The sequence below is a fragment of the Nycticebus coucang genome, unplaced genomic scaffold, assembly GCF_027406575.1.
Source record: "Nycticebus coucang isolate mNycCou1 unplaced genomic scaffold, mNycCou1.pri scaffold_44, whole genome shotgun sequence".
In the NCBI taxonomy this organism is placed as follows: Eukaryota; Metazoa; Chordata; class Mammalia; order Primates; family Lorisidae; genus Nycticebus; species Nycticebus coucang.
Genome location: NW_026515578.1, coordinates 953,478 through 972,179, shown reverse-complemented (window position 1 = coordinate 972,179; position 18,702 = coordinate 953,478). Strand labels below are relative to the sequence as shown.

At 37.9% G+C, this 18,702-nt stretch overlaps 1 protein-coding gene across 1 annotated transcript in view; it reads right to left on the bottom strand.

The window, feature by feature from the left end:
- LOC128579307 (putative ankyrin repeat domain-containing protein 26-like protein) overlaps positions 1-4,146 on the bottom strand; it is a 75,430-nt gene extending 71,284 nt beyond the window's left edge. Inside the window, exon 1 of the mRNA XM_053581454.1 lies at positions 3,944-4,146. Within this exon, the coding sequence (XP_053437429.1) occupies positions 3,944-4,146 (203 nt within the window). The remainder of the gene's footprint in view (positions 1-3,943) is intronic.
- Between the last annotated feature and the right edge of the window lie 14,556 nt (positions 4,147-18,702).

Here is an 18,702-nt window from a genome sequence, read left to right as displayed (position 1 = left end):
AACATCTCTGATTTAGGAATGCCACTTGTAATTCATGATTATAAGTATAATTGGCAGCATTTTAAAAATTACAGTATTGAACTTAAGATAATGGGGCATAGCACATTCCATGGTGGCTTTACAGTGAGTGAGATTTGGCACACACAGGTCTCTAGCATTTATTTTTATATGAATGACATTTAAATAAATTTTAGTTTTTAAATGTACTAGGACAAAAAGATGGCTGAATTAACAACAATTTTCAAAAGAAAGTTAATTCTCATTTTGATTTCAAAAATATTTAAAACAAAAGAAATGCAGAATTCAAATGGAAAGTGTGGCTCATTATTCAGTGCTTAGATTGATTGACATGTAGAGGAGATATTTCCAGTGATTAGTATTAGTCATGAAGACTGTTATAAAATTTCAAAGGTCACTAAAATATCTTTTTAAATAATTGTTTAACTTTAGGAATTATTTTTATGCTAACTTTTATTCTCTTCAAAAGTAAAGGAATCTTTTTATCTGTGTTTAACAGGAGGGAGGAAAAACTGCATGTGAGATCAAGTCCTAATGCAACAATTTTAAACCTCTCATCTTCCTCAGGCTGCTCAGGTAAACATGATGGTTTAGGATGGAACGGTCCTGAAAGGCTATAGTATATGTCTCCTACCAAAGAGGTTTCCAGCTTATGTTTGGAGAATAAATGGATTCAAAGGATGGATAGGGAGCTCAATTAAAAGAAAAAAGAAAAACTCAAGAAGTAAAGCAATACTTTTGCAAGATTAATAATCATTTATATTTGCCAGCTTTATTTTCTTAAGGGCACAAATAAAATGATGAATCTATAATTATTTGTATATATAATAAATACATGATGAAAACAATGTGCATAATAAAATGTATACGCAACAGAATATACATGCACAGATACAGGTAAAAAGATTCATTTTGAAGAGACTACAAGTTAGCAGAAGATACTAATTCGAATAAATGAATTAATAAAAAGTGGGAAATTATTTTTCTTGTGTAAGATTCATATCCCATAATCCTTGTGAACGGATTATTTCATTAATAATAAGCTGCTACTAAAACTTATACAGGTTCACTGCAGAAATCACAGGGAAAAAAAGAAAAATCTTAGTCGTATACCAATTTCTAACACTAACTGCTTTTGTCAAACTTTTTACATATTTTCAGCTAACACATTGCCATAGTCCATGTGTACATATCAGCAAATTGACATTTTCCTTACTGTATATCTTAAAAGTTCAACTCCACATGACAGCTGACACCTACCTGTTCATATGCCACCTTCATATGCCACTCTTACCTAAGTGGCTGCTTCTGCCAGATTAGGATTCTGTCACATATTGTACTACCCTATGGATGCATTGAAGTTTCTTTTTTTTTTCTTTCTTTTTTTTGTAGAGACAGAGTCTCACTGTACCGCCCTCGGTAGAGTGCCGTGGCGTCACACAGCTCACAGCAACCTCTAACTCTTGGGCTTACGCGATTCTCTTGCCTCAGCCTCCAGAGCAGCTGGGACTACAGGCGCCCGCCACAACGCCCGGCTATTTTTTTTTTGTTGTTGCAGTTTGGCTGGAGCTGGGTTTGAACCCGCCACCCTCGGCATATGGGGCCGGCGCCCTACTCACTGAGCCACAGGCATGTTATGTAGGTTCTCCTTAATACAGTGTTACTTTAAGCAGAGCTGAGAAAGTCAAATTTTATGAATTTCTAATTACTCCATAAAAATATTTTATTATGACTTGTTGGAGTCTATCTAAAAGGTCATAAGCACATAAAAGCATAAGTACCACCACATTGCATCTTTATAAACTTTGTGGAAAGAAAAAAAAAAGTATTCCCTTTTTAATTTAAGGTCCTTGTCTTATCAAGAACACTAAATGTTTTTCCCAGGTCCATAGATCAATTGTAGATCAGTAAAGAAAAATGTACTTTGCAGAATTTTAGAATTCTTTTTTTTTTTTTTTTTGCAGTTTTGGCCAGGACCAGACTTGAACCAGCCACCCCTGGTTTATGGGGCCAGTGCCCTACACTTTGAACCACAGGTGCTGCCCAAATTAAGATATATTTTCATTTGATGTGTTGCAAATATTTTGTAAACATGTTTTGTTAATTTTTTTCCCCTCATATACGGAGGGTTTTAACGTTTATTTTGCTGAAACAATCTTCAGAAAGCTTGCTTCAGAGGTCATTCTCAGGAAGGGCTTCTTACCATAAAAATGTATCTATCTCAATAGGCATTTAGGTTTGTTCCTAGTACTTTCCTCATTTGGTATATTTAAAACTTTTAATATGTATTTTATTATGAACATACATTTATTTATGTATTTATTTATTTGAGACAGATTCTCACTATGTTGGCCTGGGTAGAGTTCCGTGGGGTCACAGCTCACAGCAACCTCAAACTCTTGAGCTTAAGCAATTCTCCTGCCTCAGATTCCAAAGTAGCTGAGATTATAGGTGCCCCCACAACACCTGCCTATATATTTGTTGTAGTGGTCTTTGTTTAGCATGCTGTTCTTGGAACCCACCACCCCACCCCACCCCCACCCCCGGTGTATGTGGCCGGTGTCCTAACCACTGACCTGACGGTGCCCAGCCATGAACTTACTTTTGTGAATTAAAAATCTATCTACTTTATTTCCAGCTAACAGACACCTCAGTTATGAAAAATTCATTGTTCGCTAATAATATAAAATGTCACCATTATCAAGTTCTAAATTCTCCTATACATTTGGTGTATCTGGATTTTATATTTTGTGCCATTCATTCATGTGTCTTTTCAAATGTTAGTAAAAAATTTGTGGACCTTAATAGCACATTTTGATATCTAAATAGGCAAGTCTTTATTCACACCATTACAAATGTTTCTTAATATCATGACAATAACAAAAGACGGATACCATATGCAACTCAAAAATTGAAAAATTTTGGCATTTTTATTTGGCTGATTTAAAATTAATAAACATGGAAAGAGCTCACATTTTCAGGAAAATAAGTCTTCCTACTCAAGCACATGCAATCATCTTACCACTTTAAAATTGCTTTCTAAGACCCCCTCGGTAGAGAACGCAAACCCACAGCTGCACTTCGATATAAAATGGAAATTGGACTTGATCTAAAGATGTGTTAGCTCAGAGGTGGACATATTGTAGGAATTCTCTCATTATGTACTTTTCCATAATATACAGAACATTATGTTCTAAAATGTGTACATCAAAAATAAAATGCGGTTATACCTAATTTTCTTGGTTAAATTACTTTAAAATGGTCAATACAGGCTGGGCACAGTGGCTGGCGTCTGTAATCCTAGCACTCTGGATGCCGAGGCGGGTGGATTGCCTGAGCTCACAGGTTCAAGACCAGCCTGAGCCAGAGCGAGACCACATCTCTAAAAATAGCCAGGTGTTGTGGCGAGTTCCTGTAGTCCCAGCTACTCTGGAGGCTGAGACAAGACAAGTGCTTGAGGTTGTTGGGGAGCTATGACGCCACAGCATTCTATCCAGGGCAAAAAAGTGAGACTCTGTCTCCAAAAAACAAACAAACAAAAAAGGTCAATACAGAGCTGTATAAGGGGAATCTGGAGTGGAATGGAAACCAGATGAGGTTCAGCTTTTGCTCTGCTGCCCATAGTGGTGGCCCGAGTGGGGCGCGGGACCTCTCCCAGACTTCCCCATTTCAGTTTCTAAGGAGCCCTGGCGACAGGAGGGCTGGCCCAGGGAGCCCATGAAAGGGGGCGTCTCCCCCCTCACACCCCTCACCCCTCATCCCTCACACCTGGAGCCCATGAAAGGGGGCGTCTCCCCCCTCACACCTCATCCCTCACACATGGTCACCCCACCTCTCACCCCCCATGCCGCCACCCCCAACCCCATCCCACCCAACCCCTGCCCCTCGCCCCAGCCCGAGCCACCCGGCTCCCTGTTCCTATTACCTCTTCTTCTTGTCATATGCATTTAACTTATTTCTTTTCAGATGGACCAGGTCCATCATGTCGTAGAGGTCGCCCTCGTAGGCAGCTCTGTGGAGAGTCTTGAGGTCCTTAAATTTGACCTCATACCCAGCCGTTGAGAAGACTGGGTCCTGATTCTGGTCCCAGTACTGGTGGACCAAAGGGGTCAAGGCTGTGTTGCCCATCTCCACCTGCAGCTAACAATTTCTTTTAGATAGAGCTCCCGGCTCCGTAGACTCCCTTCCCCCACCCCCTCCCCTCTGCTTTCTCGCTCAGCGTAGCCCTAGGACGGTGTCCTAACCAGGTCTGGCAGCAACTCCAGGAAACAAGCCTGGCGGTTCCGTGGTCAGACCGGTACAACCGAAGGCTAGCAACCGCAGTGCGCGTGCGCAGGAAGACACGCGCTGGCGTCCGGAAGTTGTGTGCAGCTGGTGCCTGGGCGTGCAGGGCGTGGCTACAGAGCTGGACCTCGGGGCTCCCTGGGTGCACAGTGTCCTCGTACACTGCCCGCCAGGCCTGGCACACCTGCTGCACATGGTGCGTGCAGGAGGGATCTAGGGAGTTCTGTACCCTCTCAGCTCAGGCAGATATTTCCTGTCCTTGCTGCTGTTTGGACAGGGCCAGGGACTGTGGGGAGCAGCCCTGCAACTAGGAACCTGCCTGCGCTCCTAGAAGGAAGGAACAAGGCACCTGACACCTCAGTTGCAGTCAAGCCTGGCCAATGACCTGGCAGCAGCCGCTCAGCCAGACTGCCTGGTGGGCGCGGACCCCATACTCCCAGCATGGGCCCAGCAGGAGCTGGCCCGCGGAGTTGGTAGGGCCCTTGGGACGCATGCTGGACACGAGTCCTTGAGCGCTGGACACACCGACCTCAGGGTTCAGCGGTGCAGCCTGTTCCACCCCTGAGTGCTGCTGCTAGTGCCGGGCCCACCGCCTGGCTTGGCGCAGGCTGAGGCCCCCGCCCTTGCATCGGTGCTGCTGAGGGCGTCGTGAGATCTGGGATTTCTGGACAGTCACTGCAGGCACCTGACAACGAGTTGCAGCCCCGGCTGTGGTGGCAGCGGGCTGGCAGCCTAGTCCCTGTCCGTCCCGCCTGCCTGGCCTGAGGGCCCACCCTCCTTGACCTGCAAATGGAACGTGGGGCAGCGATGCTGGACCTTGGACACAGCACTCTCCATTTTCAACACAGAACCTCCCCCTCCCGGTTCTCTGAACACCAGCTGCCCCTGGGCAGGCAGGGCTGGGACAGGAATGTAGCACTCACGGTTGGAATCGCAGAACCCCGGAGTCCTGAGGGCGTCGCGCTGAGGTGGTCGCTGGGCCTGGGCCCCTCGCAAAGGGCGGCGCTGAGGAGCTGTGTGTTCTGTCAGGGCCACAACGCCCAGGAGCAGTCGCCGGCCATGCAGAGGTACCTTGCGTCCTCTACAGCCCGCAGCGCCAAGGGGCCCAGGCTTCTCTCAAGCAGGTGCGCTGAGGCCGCGCCGCCACGTGGTCCCACGCAAGCGCCCTCTCCCCCGGCGGGACGCGTGGTTCGCCCCTCGCTGGGCGTGGCGGGCCTTACAGCCTCGCAGTGGAACCGGACTGCTGCTCCAGTTCTAGTCCAGCCACACTCCTCTCCTGGAGCTGTCCCTGTCCTAATCCCTAGATCCTGTGGGTGTTCCTGTACCTGTTGAGAGGAGCTTTGCATACCTGATTAATTGAAGGATTTTGAAAGGGGGAGGGGAGGGGAGGGAAGGGACCCAATGCCTGGACTTTTAGACTCCTGAGCTCCAAAACAATAACAATTCTAACAGATTTTGTGGTAATTTGTCACAGTATTAGGAAATCTAATACAACTTGCATTTGCTTCTCATTCTATCAAAACAGTAAAGTCTTTTTCTTCATTGCTTTAACACTTTATGAGTCAAAGTACTACACAATCAACACACCTCTGCCCAGAGACACTAGTCAATTTATTCTTATTTTTTCATTGCTCTTAATTTTCTTTTAATTAATTTTAATTAAAATCATAACTCTATACATTTATGTCATGATTTGATATACAATGTGGAATGCTTAAACTGATTAACGTCACCATTACCTCGTTTACTTGATTTTTTGCTTGTTTATTTGTTTGTTGGGGGGGAGTTAAGACATTTAAAATACACTCTTAGTTAATTTGAAATACACCCTTGCATTGTGCACATTAGGTGAGATTCCCACCAAATGCCCTCCCTCCTCTGGCCAATTGCCCTCCCTCCTTCCCCTCCCTTCTCCCTCCTCTCTCCTCCCCTTCACTCGACTATATTTGTCTTTTATCACACATATGAGTGTGTAAGTGTTTATACATTGGTTTCATAATAGTACTGAGTACATTAGACACATTTTTTTCCATCCTGGAGATACTTTACTAAGACAAATGTGTTACACTTCCATCCAGGTGAACAAAAAATGTAAACTCTCCATCTTTTTTATGGATGAATAGTATTCCATAGTATATGTATACCACAATTTGTTCATCCACATGTGGGTTGATGAGCATTTGGGTTGCTTTCACCACTTGGCAGTTAAGAATTGGGCTGGAATAAACATCCTGGTGCACATATCTATGTGGTAAAACGATTTCTGTTTCAGGGATCGTCAAACTTGTTAAAGAGGGGACCAGTTCACTGTCCCTTTCAACCGCAATCTACACTTTAGAGACTATCCACTTACAAATACTAGTCACCACAAGACATCTGCATTTACAAAAACAAAACATATGCCTATATAAACACAACCACTAGACCAGTGATTGTCAACCAGTTCACCATGGCACACAGCTGTGCCGTGAGAGGATCTTAGGTGTGCCATGATAATTTTTAAATTTCATTATTTTCAAAAGAAGTTCAAAGCACAATATTTTTTTACTCTATTTCTGATCAACATAATTTAAGTGTGCCACAAAAGTTTAAATATAGATTCATGTGCACCACGAGATAAAGAAGGTTGAAAACCACTGCTCTAAACAAATATCCACTTCTGCCCTCACAGAACTGATTACAGAGCCCACTATTCACACTGCCCCCTTTTCATCAAGAAATGTTTAAAACAGTCAATGACTGGGATTCGTGGACCACAACAGAGAGAAAAGGACAGCAAACTCCAGTTAGAACAATACATCCCTCTATCTTCTTAATTAACTGAGACTGTAACAATTACTCAAAAGATAGACATTCTACCCTCCCATCAAGATAAAAATGTATAAAGTTATTTAATTCACATAATAATAAATATATCAAATTTTATTTAACAGTTGAGGTCCCTACACTATTACACATCTTGTACCTTTCATAAACCATATACAAAACGTACAACACTCACCAGACACACCTAATAAATATACTCAAAAACTACATCTCTCCAACACCTGCCATAGTCATAGACACCCATTCATTTCTACCAAATATGTCTTCTTAACCATTTTATAACGCCCGCTATGACTATTAGTCTTAATATTCAGATTAGCCACTTGGCCTGTACAAAAGCCTTAAATACTACTTCTCAAGCTAGAAACACTGTTAATACAAAATGAAGACCACTTTAAAAAACTTAAAAGATCAAAGTACACTAAACAACACCTTACTAAGTTATAACCATAAATGACAAAATTTCAAAGATACATATTATTTTGTCTAATGATGCCCAGTCAATTAAAAAATATAAATTATAAACCAAAACATCACTCAAAGGAAAAAATGCTTTAACACTAAAATACAAACACGATGGTCCTAACACAATAACCACGTTGGGAAGGGGGCTCCTCCTGTTACTCCTATTACTATCTATATTACTATATACAAAACATGCCTGCCCTCCTGTCTCTTTGCTCATTGTATTAATTTCCAACTAAAATACCTAATGATCCCAAAATTAATACGTGAAATCATAGCCATTGCTCCCATGTCAAAAAATCCCCAAAATCCATACATACAAACCCAGAAACAAAACTAAAAAACGATAATGGTTACTGTTATCCTAAATAACCACTACATACTAGACACTACTAGACAAGCCCTGATGAAATCAGATAAGCCTACATGCCATTATCTAAAAACGATGTATTCACTTCCAAACTCTACTATCATAGAGTTGGTAGACTCCATAATACCAAAGACAAAGGACACTCTATACATGCAATAAAATATTAACTATAAATTTAGTCTAAATAAAAATACTTTAGAAATATAACCACTTTAACAACACAACAACAAAAAAATTTTTTTGCATTTTTTCTTTTCTTTTTCTTTTTTTTTTTTTTTGGCTGGGGCCCGGTTTGAACCCACCACCTCTGGTATATGGGGCCGGTACCCTGCTCCTTTGAGCCACAGGCACCACCCAAAACAACAAAAACAATTTTTTTAACCTTAGAATCTATAGACAAAGAGATCTACTTAATATATACTATGCTAGTTAATAACATTACTTCTACTTTTACTATATATAAAAAAGTAACTTCCAAACACCCTCCCCAGAAGAACAGCTCTTTAAAAAGACATCCTTGCTGTTTGAAATTACTGACTTTTCTATAAATAAAAATAAAATATTTTATCTCTTATCCACTCTTCCATTATTTATGTGTCTATGACTTAATAAAAAGAAATTATTTTCACCCTGAATTCCACTCTATTACCCTGTCTTAATTATTACTTTAGGAAATAATACATATTTGCTGCTTCCATTTCCCATCATTCCAATATCTGATAGGAAACAAGAAATTATGAAGGGCTGGGGAGAATCCTTGAATTCAAAAGGTAATGTTAAAACACATCAGAGGCCAGGTCTGCAACCTGGCCATTAAAGCAAAGCCAAGGGATTCTCAACTCCTGCCTGGGAGCTGAAAGATTGCTAGGAAGGGGGAGGAAAGGAGGCTCAGGCCTGGATCAGATTCCTGAGAGAATGGTTTCAATTACTCAGAAAGTTTTCACTGTTTCATACTTGAAAAATAAAAACATGGAACAAAATGTAGGAACAGTAATTATAAAAATCTGAAACGTTTATACATCTTAAGAATTCTTTCTCATTTTATACCTACTTTGAGAACAGTACTCTGAACCATATCAAATTCAAAACCATTTTTCTATCCTGTTACAAAGTGTGGTATATACATTATACTGGCTCTACATACACACAAATTTATTACTTATAAAAAAGTTAACATAAGGGCATTGCCTGTGGCTCAGTGGATAGGGAGCTGACCCCATATACCAAGGTTGGTGGGTTCAAACTCAGCCCCAGCCAAACTGCAACAAAAAAATAGCCGGGTGTTGTGGCGGGCACCTGTAGTCCTGGCTGCTTGGGAGGCTGAGGCAAGAGAATCACCTAGGGCCAGGATTTGGAGGTTGCTGTGAGCTGTGTGATGCCACGGCACTCTACCAAGGGTGACAGGGTGAGACTCTGTCTCTACAAAATAATAATAATAATAATAATAATAACAACATTAAAGAAACCTTTGAGAGTGCAAGAAAATGATAATCTCCTCGCATTATCTCAATTATATTTTTTCCTGTAAAATACTTTGAAACCAAATGAAAGAAAATATATTTTATGCTAGTTTACCATAATGAAAGTCACAATGTGGATGTTAGCACTATTAACTGTATTTAATTAGGAACTGAGGCACAAGAAAAAAATTTAAATTTACTGCTTCACATTTATGATATACATCAATTTTTTTTAATGTATAAGTTTTAATTAGTGGTTTAAAAAGAAAATAATGTTCATTGCATAAGTATAATAAGATGCTTCTAAAATACTCATAAGTAATCACTAAATTTATGATTAAGGAATAAATTCAAGATGAAAATAAGTTCTAATTCTTGTGATTTACTAGGAAAAAGTCTCACAATTCATTCCCTGGTAAAGTATTTTTTCTTTTTTTTTATTTTTTTATTTTTTTTATTAAATCATAGCTGTGTACATTAGTATGATCATGGGGCACCATACACTTGGTTCATAGACCGTTTGACACATTTTCATCACACTAGTTAACATAGCCTTCCTGGCATTTTCTTAGTTATTTTGCTAAGACCTTTACATTCCACATTTACTAAGATTTTCAAGCTTGAAAATTTTCATTTCTGTAAGTTGAAATTTATAGCTTTATTTTGAGGATCAAATTAGTTAATGAATAGTCCAATTTGGGGCTAGATGAATTACTCAACCATTTACTTTAAACAACAAAACAGGCTCGGCACCTGTAGCTTAAGCCACTAAGGCGCCAGCCACATACACCAGAGCTGGCGGGTTCAAATCCAGCTCAGGCCTGCTAAACAACAATGACAACTACAACCAACAAATAGCCAGGAATTGTGGCGGGCAACTGTAGTCCCAGCTACTTGGGAGGCTGACGTAAGAGAACGGCTTAAACCCAGGAGTTGGAGGTTGCTGAGTTGTGACACCACAGCTTGAGGCTCTATCGCAAATAATAATAATAATAATAAACACCAAAACAATATGATACTATCCAGGAGGCATACTGGTTTATAGTATACTCCTGGACTACACTGGTCACTTCAGAATTCATCACTTATTTAAGATGCTACTATATATGAAGTATGGGACAAAAAGCATGTATGTAACATTTTCCTACAAATTATTATTGTATTTACTAACTTTTAGTAAAATTAAAATAATTTTTAACAAAAGAAAGAAGTTCCCTACCTTCCACATTCTATGCTATAGTTATATTCAAATGGCTTTCTGTTCAGAAGATAGACAGAATCAGCAAGCACTCTTGTTCCTTGGTCCATGGAATGCATCTTTCTTTTTCCCCTAATTTAATGTTCTCTGCAGAGAAAATCCAACAAGGAAGTACCATCACTTTATTACCCACTATTATTAATGATTGCATTCTAGTATACTTACAATTATCTGGAAAATAATTCAGTTAGATAACCTCTGAGTTAACATGAATTTCTCTTTAAGAAAATTTAAGTATACAAAGGAAATTAGGAATGGCAATTGTCTTAATATAGATTTTCTTTTAATTTGGAAAAGCATTGATTTATACTTTGCTTTAAACAGCATAGACTCTTAAAATAGCCAGTTAAACACCCACTTTTAGATTTTTCTTTAATAAATAAGACAAACTAAATTTGAAATTATAAAAATGAAAAGATGTATAAGAAAATATAACTTAATTTTAGGACAACATAACTCATTTCAAAAATAAATATACTGCACAGTCTAAAACATATTTGTTTCCAAAGCAAAATACTTCCTTACTGTTCCCAATAGAAGCCAACGCCTGTGTTTTTAAAAGGAAGGACTGTTTTTAAAGGGGATGCTGTCAAAAGAATTTTCACGGCGTCAGTACACATTTTGTCCCCACTAAAAGTTAAGAGATTTCAAATGTCCACTACTTCCTTCTTCACAACAAATAAGCTAGGATAGTTTTGGGATGTGGTTTCGCTCTTCAGTGCTAATGAAATAGAACAGAATCTTTTACATTTTGTGGCTTTATCAATTTTCTTACTCTCTAATGATGTTTGTGAATTTGTATTCTTTTTTCCTTGATCAGATATGCTAGCCATCTGTCTATTCAATCTTGTCAGACAAGTGATTCGAGCTTTCATTCTGCTGTTTTGTTTAGAAATATTAGAAAATATTTTTTCTAAATCATTAAAGTTTACTCTTTATTAACATCTTGCTTTTCTCTTTTCTTCTTTTCTTGCTTTTTCCTCCTGATTTTCTCAGTACATTTTCATTCCTACTTAATTAGTTTATGACAACTATGTGCTTTTACTGAATAAGGCAAAACTCTGGCTTCATATCATAAGTACTAATGGTTATGCTGATAATGTCTGCAATTTTGAGACTTTCTGTTTAATAAGGAATCATATATGCTGGAAAATCCATTAAAAGTTTTCAATTAGTATTGTGTTTGTCAATTTTGCCTTACATTTCTAACAAATTTTGCTCTACATATTTTGACAGTGTTATCTGATGTTAAATAAGACAATAAAATTTTATCTTTGTTTTGTATTATATCACCTTTATTATCATAAAATCATCCTTTTGCCATGGAATATATTTTGGATTTAATTTATTGTCTAATGTTAACAAAATGGGTACCTTTTTCTTTCTTAAAGCATTTTTTAATTGGTATTTTTTCAACTATCACAGAAAAATCATTACCATATAACCTTCCCAATTTGAAAGATGACTTTACTATACTTGCCACCTCTCTTCAAATGTTGTTAGTGTCATTTGGTATTTAAATTCCAGGTTATTACTTTTTTCACTTTTCCCTTTTAATGTAACATCTAATATTTATAGTCAATTTGACAATATTTACCAGTTCTTTAGACATCTCTCTTGCAGTCAGTGATCACTGCCAGAACTTTTATTCCATGGCTTCTTTATTCATGTTTAATAATTTAGCATCATTTCTTAATCAGTTAAAGTACATTAACAAACATTTTGTTCAATAAGGCAATAAGGATGTTTTTTATTCAGGAGGTGTGTTCTTTACATGCAAAGATAATTCAACTGTACTATATAAAATAAAAGTAAAGGCCAGAACTTTCTACCTCAAAACTAAACATGTTGTTGTTCTGTTGTCTTATGGAAATGGTTGAGTTTAAATGAATATAGTTTGTTTTTTCTCTGATGTATAATGTAATATGAAAGTAATATTTCCTAACTACCTACAGGAATTTTTAAGATTTTGTGAGGACATGGCTATTTATAAGATTGATAAAATTCTTTTTCATTGATTTTTTGCCTAAAATATGGTTAACTACTCCAATCTGTATAAATAAGACTTTCTTCAACACAAGGAAGTTTTTTTCTGTTGTATTTTTATGTTTCTTTAAATCCAAATACACTGAAAGCTTTCTAAAATATTGTTTTAGATTTTTCTTTTTTAAAAAATTATCCCCATCCTACAACAATGACTAGAATTCAACCACCTAAATCACAAAAGTAAAATTGCAAAGGTGACTCACGAATGCCAAGAAAAGTTATAAAGCGTTTAGTAAGTAGCTCCATAAAGAAGTCAGAGTAGCAGCTATGACAGTGATGCATGGGGAAAGACTCTACAGTGGGCTTGAATGTAGCAATAGCTCAGAAATATATAGGGAAAAGTTCAAGAAGAGGACAGACCTGGCAACTCCATTCACACAGGTTATGTGTAGCAAATAAATACACATAACTTCATCATTCTTGGCTATGTGGTAAGTATTACTCTAATAGCAGCATTATTCTTTTTTTTTAAATTTTTTTATTAAATCATAACTGTATACAATGATATGATTATGGGGCATCATACACTCACTTCATAAACCATTTGACACATTTTTATCACAGTGGTTAACATAGCCTTTCCGGCGTTATCTCAGTTACTGTGCCAAAACATTTACATTCTACATTTACCAAGCAGCATTATTCTAACGTCCTCACACATTTCATTTATCCTAAACCAATCTGGAATAATCTATAAATTACTATGTCAAACAGCTGAATGTTGATTATCTGAAACAAACCTGTGTCACTTTCATCATCATCAGACAAAGGCACCTCTCTTTTTAGAAGCCACTCTAACTCTTCTGTTTCTGCTACATCCACTGGATGCTCCCCATGTTTGTTAGCTTGAAATGGATTTCCACCGTGAAGGAGTAATAGTTTCACTATCTGAAACATTAAACAGTAGGAACATTTAGTTTCTTCATAGATTGTATCATTTTGACCATTCTCTTAATAACATTCCTAATACCCTCCTACTCTCAACTACTCTGTGCCCATTCCTTGTAGCGTCTAGTCTAAATCATTACTATTCTTTTCAAATTCCCTTTTCAATGACATACATTCCCTAATCTGATAATCTTATAAACTACAAAGAATTTCTTTCTTAAAATTTAAACTGGGCTGCCCAGGTATGGTGGCTCATACCTGCTAATTCTAGCACTCTTGAAGGCTGAGGAGGGTGGACTGCTTGAACTCAGGAGTTGGAGACCAGCCTAAGCAAGATCAAGACTCTGGCTCTACTAAAAGTAGAGAAACTGAGGCAGAATGATTGGTTGGGCCCAGGAATTTGAGGTTCCTCTAAGCTACGATAATGCTTATGGCACTTTACCTAGGGTGAGAGAGTTAATATTCTATCTTAATAAATAAATAAATAAAAATTTACACTAGGCTATTTTAGCAGTTAATCTCATTGTTTCTCTTCTTCTTTCATCAAGAAATCAATAATTGGCGGCGCCTGTAGCTCAAGGAGTAGGGTGCCAGTCCCATATGCCGGAGGTGCCGGGTTCAAACCCAGCCCCGGCCAAAAACCACAAAAAAAAAAAAAAGAAATCAACAATTATTTACTGAGTATCTATTAGTAAGTACTGTTCCAAGTTCTTCTGATAAATCCATGAACAATAGCAAAAAGCTCCCTGGGCTGTTGAAATGTATATTCTCAAAGGACTATCAAAGGAAGTATTTCTAGTCTACTTAAGGATAATATCACTCCTAATGCTCTTAATTTTACTCTTTTCCATCCCACAGAATTTTAACTATCTTTGACTTGTATGAATTTACTTTGAACTAATGAAGCTTAGTGCCAGCCAAGGCTGCTCACGTTTCTAATCACAGCACTTTGGAAGCCCGAGGTGGGTGGATTGTTGAGGCCAGAAGTCTGAGATCAGCCTAGGCAACACAGTGAAACCCTATCTCTCACAAAAAAAAAAAAAAAAAAATAAATAAATAATAATAATAAATAAATAAAAAATAATGAAACGTAAACTTCAAGGCCCTTTACTTTCACTGGCCCTGTATAGGTCTCTAATTTCGTATCCAAGATGTCAAAATTTTTCTTAAAGAGGCCATCTTTCCTTCTCCAAATTATTTAATTTGTTTTTGTTTTTGTTTTTAGAGATGGAGTTATGCTCTATTGCCCAGGCTGAAATACAGTGGCATCATTATAGCTCACTGCAACCTTGAACTCCTGGGCTCAACTGATACTCTGACCTCAGCCTCCTGAGTGGCTGAGAATACTGGTGTGCACCACCATGCCAAAATGATTTTTAAAAATTTATGGGAGATGGGGGTCTATGCTGCCCAGGATGGTCTTGAACTCCTGGTCTCAAAGTGATCCTCCTGCCTCAAACTCCCAAAGTACTGCAATTATAGGGGTGAACCATTACTCAGCCTCCCCACCAAATAATACACACTTCTCACTCTACATAATCAGGATCTACCTAGTTGGTCACTGTTTTTTTTTGTGTATGTTTTTTTTTTTTAATCTTCTTCCTTTCTACATTTTTTAACATATTTTAAATTTTCCTTTTTTTTTAATTATTTTTGATTCTATAAAGAAGCCATTCTTTCTGGTTCATGTCTCTTTTTTTCTTAAAACAAATAATAGTGATAGAGAAATAAAACATAGGTAAAACAAGAAAATGTGTTCAAACTTACAGCCCCCTCTGCTAGCTAAACTTTCCTTTCTTCGTAGTCAACCTCCTGAAAAGATGTTTGTCCTTGCAGCTGTGATTTTCTATTGACGCTTCACTCTTCTACCTCCAATTCTGCTACCAACAATCCTATGAAATGGTTCTAAGAGCTATACATATCTAACTCAATGATGGTTTCCCTATAGCACTGTTCTTATTTTCTCACACCGAGGTATACAGCATCTCTTTGGAGCAAACACTCTGTCTGAACTGACAATTATGCAACTCATTCATTCCTTTTTATTCTCTTGCTTATGCTCTCAGCTCTCTTCAACTCCAAATCCAAACAAATGATCATTAGATATAAGCAATTGATTATATGTGTATTTTAATAAAAAAACCTAAAGCCAATAGGACACAGAGTTCATTAAACATGTACCCTGACATTTTATCTGTTTCCATTCTCAATGACTAGCATCAAAATTGGCCTTGTCACTAAAGCCAAAAAGCTGGGAGTCATCACCAATTCTTCCTTTTCACTTATACTCTACATCAAAGAGGTGGCCAAGCATTACTGATTCTGCCTTCCAACCATCTATTCTTGTTTTTGATCTTTAGTCTATTTCCATTGACACTGATGAGTTCTATCAAACAAATTCATATTACAACTCATTTCCTTCCTTATTCTATACAGTAACATTCATATGGCATCAAGTTTTTATTCATCTGCATATTCCTCATACATATTTCTGGTGTTTTCTGGTACTTAGAAAATACATTTGTTATGTCTTTTAAATGAGTAACATGAAATAGATGAATATTAATTGCATTGGCCATTAAGGGTTAAATGCATTTAAAACACAATGCTATAAATCAGGAATTTCTAACAAATCAAAGTATTTAAGAGTGAAGATTCACAATGAATAATAAAGATTTTTTCTAGACCATCATTATAGAAAAGTTCAAAATGTAAGAATGTGTAAAGAAAACAAATTACTGTATTTTGGATGTATAATGTGCTCCTGCATATATACCACATACCTAAGTTCTTGGCCCAAACTTTCAGGAAAAAAATTTTTAGTTTTGATTTTTTTTTTTTTTTTTGAGACAGAGTCTCACTATGTCACTGTCAGTGGAGTGTCATGGCATCACAGCTCACAGCAACCTCAAACTCTTGGGCTTAAGCGATTCTCTTGCCTTAGCCTTCCAAGTAGCTGGGACCCAGGCCACCATAACGCCCGGCTATTTTTCGTTGCAGTTGTCATTGTTGATTTTAGCTGGCCCTGGATTGGTTTGAACCCGTGAGCCTCGGTGTATGTGGCTGACCTACCCACTGAGCTATGGGTGCTGCCGAGTTTTAATTTTTTAAAGGATGGTGGAAATAGCCATACAGTGTCACCTCATTCTCTTGTGAGAGGTGCAAGGCGTTTATTAGTGGAGATGGCTACCGCAGAGAAGCCAGGAGTGAGTCCAGGTGCAGGTGAGAGTGGTCCAGATGACTTGAATACCCGACCTTCCCAACTTCCCCCTCCCGGCCCACCTTCATCTCCACATCCTCTCATTTCCTACTCCCACCCATACGTAACACTGGGAACATGGCCACAGCCTCTCTGCTGAGAATGTTGGCCAGCTTATTTCCTGGGAAGTTGGTGTGAGGGACCCAGGACTGAGAGGGCTGCTGAGAGGAGATCCTTGCTCTTTCTGGGCTGCCTCATCTCTTGTACAGCTGGCCCCATTATGAGGCCCTGGGGACACTGTGCTAAGGAGGAAGCCTTCCCTGATGATACCCGATATCGTTTTATGTTTTTTCTGTTTCTTGTCCTTGTGAGTCTATGTCCTTTAAAATTTTCCCCTACTGTCATTTTAGGGGGTTTGAGAAGTAACGAAGGCAAAAATCTTTTAAGTCATTATAAATAATACTATACCGAACATCTTTGTGAGTTCAACTTCTAAATTTTGGGGCTCATTCCATTAGCCTTAGAATGAGAAAACAAAATGAAGGATCTTGATATTGCTAATAGCTTTCTACACTCGTCAGGAAGTCATCAATTAATATTACATGCCTATGAAAAGTCAGGTACAGTTGATTCAAACGTTAGCAAAAAATATATACCATTTTACAGATTATTTACACATACAAACAATTATTCTAAAAAAGATTTAAGGCAACTTAAAAGTTGCTTAAAATTTAACAGGCAATAAATTAAAACTAGGTAAAATAGTAAGACAAAAAGATATCTAAAATAGAATTAGGAATAAGGGTAGTATAAACATGTGTATGATTAATTACTACTATGCATGTGGAAATGGTGGATCAAAAATTAGGTTCTTAATGAGCTATGTTGATCCCTTCTTATTGTATAAACAATTTAGAGCTGATAAATTTGTTACCTTTCTGCTTCTTCTATCTGAGAAACACTTTATGGATAAAGCTGTCATGATTATTACTAAGAGAAAAAATCCTGGCAGATGCTCTTCCATGAGTCATTACAAAAGTTTTGAGATACAATAAAAATTAAAAAATGTAAAATTCACATGGACACAAACAAATGAAGCTCTGTCAGCAGTATCAGTTATCCAAGCAAGTTGAAACTTAACAGATGAATCAGAAAGGATGCTGTCAATAGTGCTCCTTGGTAGTGAAATAAGGACCACAAAACAGTGTCTGGAAACTTTTGTAGTGACCCATGTAATAGACACAACAGACATACGTGTGCAGAAATGAGTTTTTGGTAGCTCTCATTTCCCTCCTCTGTAGGCACATGTAAAAGAACAAGGAGAAAATAGCTCTCAAAGCTCGTGAATTGTGACTCCTACTATCCTAGGCATGCTGGAGGAGGAAAAGGAAAGGCCCCTTGAAAACAGCATGCCACTCTCCCTCTGGAAAGAGATTGGAAATAGTATGGACTCCTTATAAAGGCATGAGCTCAAAGGTCAGCTTCTGGAAATATTTTGCAATTATGTGCATATTTAGAAACATGTACTCATAGAAACCATGTCTTAGTCACAAGCATAATTCTTAAAATTATACTGAAAAATCGGGAAACCTTTATATATCACACTTACAGAAAATGACTCATCTTTGGTAAATAATCAATAATGTTAAATAAAAAGGGAGGGCAAAAGGTATAGTATTTAAAATATCATAGCCAGAAAATATATCAGTTTCTGATAAACTAAGACAAACCGGCAATGTACCCTGTATGCTGTCAAGCCTTATGGATTAAGTTTTAACATTCATCTCAGTCATCCATTCATCCATCCACCTATGTATCTTTCCAACTACTAACACATATAGTAATGCTAAATTTATTGAGCATTTCTTATGGGACAAGTAGTTCCAGA